This window comes from Coturnix japonica, chromosome 15 (genome assembly GCF_054131305.1).
Source record: "Coturnix japonica strain WE chromosome 15, WE-NBRP24, whole genome shotgun sequence".
Lineage (NCBI taxonomy): Eukaryota > Metazoa > Chordata > Aves > Galliformes > Phasianidae > Coturnix > Coturnix japonica.
The window spans coordinates 15,944,843-15,952,522 of record NC_140677.1 but is presented as its reverse complement, the minus strand read 5'-3'; the positions used below and the strand labels follow the sequence as shown (position 1 = coordinate 15,952,522).

At 46.3% G+C, this 7,680-nt stretch overlaps 2 protein-coding genes across 3 annotated transcripts in view; one reads left to right on the top strand and one right to left on the bottom strand.

The window, feature by feature from the left end:
• Positions 1–118: 118 nt before the first annotated feature.
• Positions 119–4,261, bottom strand: EMC3 (ER membrane protein complex subunit 3). Its single transcript, XM_015874582.2, has 10 exons — positions 4,191–4,261; positions 4,047–4,104; positions 3,129–3,222; positions 2,769–2,873; positions 2,038–2,119; positions 1,794–1,873; positions 1,149–1,231; positions 846–914; positions 216–361; positions 119–152 (listed from the first exon to the last, which is right to left on the bottom strand). The coding sequence occupies exons 1-10, from the start codon at positions 4,259–4,261 to the stop codon at positions 119–121; spliced, it is 822 nt and encodes a 273-aa protein (XP_015730068.2).
• Positions 4,174–7,680, top strand: part of FANCD2 (FA complementation group D2) — a 30,242-nt gene continuing 26,735 nt past the window's right edge. For both annotated transcript variants that reach the window (XM_015874584.3, XM_085517103.1), the window contains exons 1-7: positions 4,174–4,548; positions 4,697–4,786; positions 5,471–5,602; positions 6,242–6,309; positions 6,600–6,703; positions 6,941–7,004; positions 7,377–7,429. In XM_015874584.3, the coding sequence (XP_015730070.1) occupies positions 4,278–4,548; positions 4,697–4,786; positions 5,471–5,602; positions 6,242–6,309; positions 6,600–6,703; positions 6,941–7,004; positions 7,377–7,429 (782 nt within the window). In that variant the 5' untranslated portion in view covers positions 4,174–4,277. The remainder of the gene's footprint in view (positions 4,549–4,696; positions 4,787–5,470; positions 5,603–6,241; positions 6,310–6,599; positions 6,704–6,940; positions 7,005–7,376; positions 7,430–7,680) is intronic.

Below are 7,680 nucleotides of genomic sequence, written 5' to 3'. Positions count from 1 at the left end.
ATCTCATGCAAGAATGTTGTGGTTATGAAATGGAAAATGACTTGAAATGCCAGTTGTGCTGTCAGTGAAATAGTGGTATTCAGGAATGAAACCTCTGAGCAAAGAGCAGAGAAATGTCTCAGGACTGAGATTCCTGGCAGGGGTCAAATAATCTGGGAAAGATGGAAGCTCTCAGGCTTCAGGAGTGTGCTCTGAGTTCAATGGAGGGTCCTTACTTGTGCTCAGAGGCAGTGAGAGGCAGGTGTCGAATCAATTGTGCCTCTTCATCACACAGATACATTGCTCCCATCCCACCCCTGATCATAGGAGGATGCACTGGTCCTTGGGGATACACTACAAGGCGGCAGTGAAAGAGCTGGAACTGCCAAATGAAAGCAGAGGCAGCTGGGAGCAGCCGGCATACCCATACCCTCTTCCCCACATCAAGATGAATGCTGGTTGTGGTGCTCAGCCTTGCACTATTATTTCCCTCCTCATGGCCACTGGCCTGCTAATACTGCAAGGCAGGAACAACCTAGGAAGGAAACATTAGAGCTGAGCCTGGTGGGGCTCAGCTGTGTTGTCACCGCCACCTTGGGATGCCCTTGGAAAAGCCTGGGGTCCCTGAGGGCACATTGTTTATCATACACATATCACCTGCTTGGGCCTCAAATGACAGAGTTGAGTAACTGCAGTACTGAACGTGGTGTGTTTCTTTTATTCTTAGCTCTGCTAAATACATTAGACAGTTTTACGTAACTTCCTTTTCACATCCTTTTACAAGAAGAGACAACATATTCTCAAATTCAGAAGATGGAGGTCTGTAGTTCTTCCTTAAACATGCCTTCAAAATGGAGGTCTTTTGCCATAAGCTCTTCTTCTACATCCTCTAAGGCCCACTGATGATCAGTCAATTCTAAAGCTTCCCATTCCGTCTGCATTGAAATGAAACAGGCAGAGGGGGGAAAAAAAGCAGATTTGAATCAGATTTAAATCAGATATGACTGTTTTATCAGGTTTGCTTCATTGTAGTGTAGAGCTGCCAGACCTGGGGCAGCTTTTATATACCTCATCAGTTATTGCCTCTAATTTTACCAACAAGAAGCCAGAGTAATTCCCTTGGTTGTCATGGGGAAAGCAAAAAGGGAATGCAAGTGGAAACACCATACCTTGAATGCTTTGTTAGTGTCTGCTGGCATGGCCATTGCTGCCCCTGTCATTTGTTCTTGCATCACTCTGGACTGATCTGCAGCTACAAAAAGAGAAAGGAGAGCTTTGTTTTTATTTGCTTCACTAAACAGCACTTGGATCACAGAGCCTGCAGGCTGTGCCGGATAGTTGGAGAACTCACCTCCCCCCTTAAACAAACTATTAACTCGTCCATGGCAGTTCTCATAAGGCATCTTGTCCCCGTTCCTTACATCTCAACTAAATTTGCTTAAAATATGCAGGCAGATGGAGGAAAATATGGTCCTGTACGTTCCCCATCGCCATCTTGCCTTGCGTGTAACATTAAGTAACTACTGCAGCTTTTCTTAAAACTGCTCCTTGCCAGCAATAAAAGCAAAGCCAAGATCAGAAGCTTCTACTTGCCAATTTGATGAGAAGGAAAGCATGGGTTAATTACCATAGAGGTTTACCAGCAAGAGTGCAAGAGAGATGAGTAATTGCTGCAGGTGATGTCAAACCTGGCTAGTGGAGGGTAACTTCACAGCAGTGAGGGGCTTTTGGGTTGGAAATGCAGACACGTTTCCACAGCAAGTTATTTAATGAAAGGAGAAGCCAGCTCCTTCCCAGAAGTGATGGTGACTTACCATTATCTTGACCCAGAATGAGAGTATAAATGCTTCTGAGTCCAAACACATTCAGGAAGTACCAGGAAGCAGAGCTCACCCTGAGAAATCAGAATAAGCGTGTCTGACTTCAGTTTAAAGATGCCCGTGTGTGACAAACGTTGCTTGAGACTTGATCTCATGAGCATGCACAGGCGATTCGAGGGCTTTTAAAACATTGAGAATATTCCAGGTATTCAGCTCTGATTGTGGAGAACACACTTACCAGGATGCATCCAAAGTGAGCAGTTCAATTCCCTGCTGCAGCATTGGTTTGAAACGCAGTGTCAGGGGAAACGGGACCTTTGCTGAAGGACAAAATGAAAGCCAGTGTCACAAGGTAACACAGGGTACTTTCAGAGCAGATCCAAGGCCAGTAGCCATTTCTTTCATTAGATCAGTGTAGTCTGAAGGTAACACATAAAATAACAGCACATACTTCTGAAAAAATTCTATTACTGATTTTAAAATGAAACCTTTTAAAACCATCACAGCCAAACTATCGCAGCTGTTGTTTCAGTGGCTGTGAAGGGAAACGCCTTTTAGTAAGGAAACAGTTACTGCATAAACAACAAGGAAAAGAAGCCCCAAAGTTGTGAGCTTAAGGGAGCCGTCTGATTTGCAATCCCTGCGTTACCCAGTAAATGACTGCCTGGATGAGAGGAAAATCCCCTGCATCAACTCCAAGCAGTTTTAATAAATGCTCTTTTTCCCACTATAACTGTTTAGTTACAATCTGTTTGGTTTGTCATCACATCCAGTACTCTGAGAATAACTTTCCCTCCTTTGCTACGGGACAAGCCACTCAATGGACTTCATGCAGTGCCACAAGCTGGATTCACCCTGCTTCCAAGTCTACTGCTTTCAGGTATGGGATCAAACTTCTGAAGGAGTCCAGGCTCTAAAGGTCCTCACCCAGCATGGCCAGACCCACAGGCTGTGTTATTCCCCACTTACTTGTGACGAAGCCTGAGAACGTCATATTGATCCAACCACCGATAAGGATCATAGGCAGCACGTTAGTTACGTTCCCTTTCATCATGTCTGTCAACATGGTGGGATCTGGAAACCAAACATTGAACATCATGTAGCAGTGTAGCACACTAAAGGTAGACGGGAGATAATAGCTCACCAAGGTGAGGTGTCTCGAATACAAAACCAAATGAGAGCTAACAATTCTGCAGCCTCCCCCCTCCTCTGCCCTCCAGCCTCAGCTCATTTCCCACCTCCACCCTCACATTCACTGAACTCTTTGCCAAGGTGGTTCTCCCTTGACATCTTTTTCTTCCTGCCTACACTCACCACACCGTAACGTACCTGTCATTGGTGAAGGAGGCACTACCTTCCTTTTTGTTTTCTTAAAAAATCCATCTTCTGGGTTATTAAAATAGTATTTCCGGGTCAGGAAAGACTGAAAACAAAAAGAGCCAATGCCAGCATTGTAAGCAACGGACAGTGTTATTTCTTGCTCATTAAAAACACCTTAGGAGTGATCTAACGATGCTTTTCTCAGCTGTTTCACCACCTGGATGCCCTGAACCTCATTATTTTGATGTTTCCTTGAGCACCAACTTTGTCTTGCAAAAATTCCTTCAATAATCCTAAGCATTCTCTTAAGAAGGATCCACCATTCACACTCTGTTGGCTCAGCACCGATACCAGACGGTTCCACTCCCCAACCCCAACTTTACAATACATGAATTAAGCAGCAAATAGAGCAACTGACTCCCACAGAATCACAGAATGACCCGGGTTGGAAGGGACCTCAAAGATCATGTAGTTCCAACCCTCCTGCCTGGCAGGGCCACCAAACATACACCTTTACTAGATCAGGTTGCCCAGGAGACCCCATAGATCCCCATAGAGACCACATAGATCAGGTTGCCCATGGCCCCATCCAACCTGGCCTTGAACACCTCCAAGGACGGGGCATCCACAACCTCCCTGTGCAGCCTGTTCCAGGCCCTAACCACTCTCCTAGTGAAGAACTTCCCCCTAACATCCAACCTAAATCTTCCCTCTTTTAACTTCAAACCATTTCCCCGTGTCCTGACTCCCCCAGTCCCCTGAGCTCTCAGTCCCTGTGGGTTTAGTCCCTGTGGATGCTCAGCCTGGCGCTTTGGAGGCAGGTTAATGAAACATCGCCATGAAGGGGGTAGAGGGGACCCTATGCCCACCCCACCCCGGGGCTATGAGTCCCACTATGAGCCCCGAGCTGCCCACACAGCTCCGTACCTGCTTGGGGATGTACTTGCCGTTCTCCCTCAGGACTCTGCTCCGGATCAAGACCTGGCTGTAAAACAAAGGGACGATGTGAATGGCGGATAGAAATGAAGGAGATAGGAACGGCTTGAAGGGGCGGCAGGGCCGCGGCCTGACCTGTCCGACACCTGCTCCTGAGTGAGGCGCTTGTCGCTCTGCAGCAGGATGGAGACGTAGTGCCGGATCATACCCACGAAGAAGGTGATGAAGACGATGGGCAGCACCACCCACAGGCGGATGTTGGAGTCCAGCAGCAGCTCGGGTTCGCTCATGGTCACTCCGTTATTGATCCAAACCCGACCCGGCTCCCGCTCGGGTTCCGGCCGCTTCCGGGCCGCACTAGGCCGCGATTCCACTTCCGCATCCGGTAGGCTCCGGAAATACGTCACCGCGCCTCAAAGGCGGGAAGCTCGAGTTCCGGTAACAACCTCAGGGCTCGTTACCTCAGGGCTCCGTTCAGCCGCGGCCTGGTCAGGTGGGTCGGAGCGCTGTGCTGTTCTGAGCTGTATTGCTTCATTCTGCTTAACCCAACAAACTAAAACAACAAAAAACCCCCATCCCATTAAAACTGCTTTAAATCCACGTCTCCTGAGCTCACTCAACCTTTTGCTGTGTTATTACAGGTGGTGATGAAGGATTTGGTACCATGGTGTCCAAAAGGAAGTTGTCTGAAATCGGTGTTAATGAAGAGAGCTCCAAGGCGGGTGTGTTAAGTAGGTACCTGGTGGTGGATGGAAACCCTATGGGAGCTGTGATAACAAGAGCTTTGATTACACCAACAGCTCCTTATTAGCAATACTATTGGTCCGAATCAGTATTTCTATGAGTCGTAATATAACCACACTAAAAGCAGAACCGTGTGCCATATCTTTTGTCTGTCAGTGTTAACCATCTTGAGCTTCAGGTCCTTTGGAGAGCAATGATTCAATTCTGTGTGATCAAATATCTCTAAAGCCAAAGTAACCTCTGTGTGTAGCTGAAAGGAAAACGTTCTGCTTGAGCAGGTGGATGGGAGAGCCAAGCTCCAAGTGTGGTGGAAGAACCTCTAGGTCCAATCTGTGCTTTTTAAGGCTGAGGAACTGTGTGCTCCATTCACTTATTAGCAGATATGTCTTCATTAGGAGTGAGGCATTGCAGGTACCTGTGGTTATGGAGCACTAAAAGGGGTGAGCCAGAAGTGTTCCCTTGTTATGCTGCAGGGGTAGCTTCATTCTAGGGCTGCACTGGGCTCTGAGTTAGCAAACAGCTGCTGTCAAGTAGAACCACATAACACTGCTGTTGATCTGCTTCTATAAGTGTGTTACTAGAAGGTTAATTTTGAATTAATTCATTTTATGAAAGATTCAGGCTTCTCTTTTTCGTGCAGTAATTTGATGTGGGTTGTCTTGTTTCCTCAGAAACAAAGAAGTCGCGGGTTTCTGATAAGAGGACCCTCACCCAGGGTGGATTGGAGAATGAGGGAGTGTTTGAAGAGCTGCTGAGAGCATCAGGAATCGTACTGAAAGCTGGAGAAGGGCAGAACGAAATAGGTATTTGTGTGTGAAAGCCTGCAAAGCTGACTGTTACAAAGCAAAGTTGAATTGCCACACAGGGCCCTCAGTGTTCCAGCTCTATGATACAAGGAAGCTGTTATTGGTCCTGTTAATGCAGTGGGGTTTGGGCAGGGGAAGGCTTCTTTGGGATGGTAGGGATGTTGGAGTGACTCATTCATATGATGTTACGCACCAAGTCACATCAATGAGCTTTGCTTGTGGTTACGGTGCTGATTCTGCTGGTAGTTGGCTACTCAAGCACATAAGGCAAAGGGACCCTTGGGTTGCACATCTGGTAATGATTGTGTTGCACTCTCAAGGACAAAAAAAACCCCAACAACTGGGGGGGGGGATTCTTCCTCTGCTTCCTGATCCCTTGTTCTGTCTTGAATAGGTTTGTCTTCATCTGCCAAAAAATGGCAGGAATTTGTCCATCAAGGCCTTTTGTCTGCCTTCAGCTCGGGGCAGAGAGAGCACAAGTGGTGACATTGTGCAGCTTTTACTAACTGGAGCTCTTGGTAGAGCAAAGGCCAAAATGATGGTGAATGATCTTGAGAGCTTGTGCCTCATGTTATTTTGACTTCATATGCCTCTAATATGTCAGTTTCTTTATTCTCTTTTGAAACTCCTCCTTAGCTGTGGATCAAACAGCTTTCCAGAAGAAGCTCCGCATGGCTCTGGAGAAGCACCCATCGTACCCAGGTGTAAGTAACCGCCTGAGCTTTGGCAGGAGCCAGATTGAAAACGCAGCCCAGATTCCCCAATCCTTTCAGTGTTATCAACCCAGCGTTTTGGTTTCACTGTTCTTCTGAACACTCAGAAGTGAAGTGATGACCAGCTGGTGTCTTACCTCCTGTGCTGTGCTTGCCCTGAGATTGGTTTGGAACAGTTCCACAAACAACAGCTGCATTTCCACTGCCATGAACTTTCCTATAAGACAGCAGTAGATTGACACATCTTTTCAGGAAGTAGATAATTTCTCTCTGCTTTCCAGGTTGTGAAGCAGTTTATCAGTGGATTGGAACTGCACATTAAGGACAGAAGTCAGTTCAAGAACTGCCTCTTGCCATGCACTCCCACACGGACTGAGGGGTCAAGGTTACGAAATGTGTTTTTTGCCCTCCCCTTTGGTCAAAGCTGGTCTATACTTAATGTCACATAACACTGAGCTGAGTGGGGGGAAACCCCTAACATAGCATCTCTTTGGTTTAGGGGTGCTTTTGATATCTATATAAGTCATTGTTAGTGGTTTTAGGAAAACAAAAGGTAATAGGAAGAGTTATTCTGCTCTCCTCACCTGCTTTTACAACTGCAGTGGGATCTTTTACCTTGCAGGACTCTGGTGCACTCATACTGTGAGAGCCTCATTAAGCTGCTGCTTGGAATTAAGATCTTACAGGTACGTACATCTTAGTTTACTCTTTATGGTGGTATTGATCTATTTAAGGGCTCTTTTGCTTGGGTAAGTAACTGGAGTGAAAAGCAACTCAGCTGGGGCTGAGACAGAGAGCCCAGGTTGGCCCAGAGTAATTAGAAATCCTGGCCATCTGCTCTGCTTTAGTTACATTATGCAGACAGCTTGCAAGTTGTGTTTTTCAGCTTGCAGGCTGGCATTAGAGATGTTTTACATATGAAGTATTTTTGCTTGTCCCTTGGAATCTTTTATTCTCTGTTCATATTTCACCTTTGGTGAAAGGTTGGCATTCGTAGCAGTGCCACAGTTGAAGCAGTGAATCATCAGCCTAACAGTGTCCTTTTGCCTTTCTTACAGCCTGCTGTCATAATGCTGCTGTTGGAAAAGATCCCCGAGTTCTTTTTTGATGTGTGAGTACAGGCTGTTTCCCCTCTATCTTGCAACTTACTTCCTTCTTTTTGAACAATCAGCAGCTGTTTAATTGTTGTTTCAAATTTACCTTCGTGGATGCCTGCTCTGCTGTGTGTAAAAAATATCATCATTCATCCATGTGTAAAATCATCTGCAGGTACCACGTCTTTAAAGTGGTGGGTGCATATAGGAGAAGACAAATTCATAGGAGGTGAAACACATCACCCCCATGATTCACTGTCCTGGAGGT

What these genes read in the sequence shown, in the direction of transcription:
- EMC3 (XM_015874582.2), bottom strand. Translation starts at nt 4,261, where the DNA reads ATGATCCGGCACTACGTCTCCATCCTGCTGCAGAGCGACAAGCGCCTC. An exon ending in GCCTCCTTCACCAATGACAG is followed by an intron (nt 2,874 to 3,128) that starts GTACGTTACGGT and finishes TTTGGTTTCCAG; the next exon opens with ATCCCACCATGTTGACAGAC. An exon ending in CATTCTGGGTCAAGATAATG is followed by an intron (nt 1,232 to 1,793) that starts GTAAGTCACCAT and finishes CTCTTTTTGTAG; the next exon opens with CTGCAGATCAGTCCAGAGTG.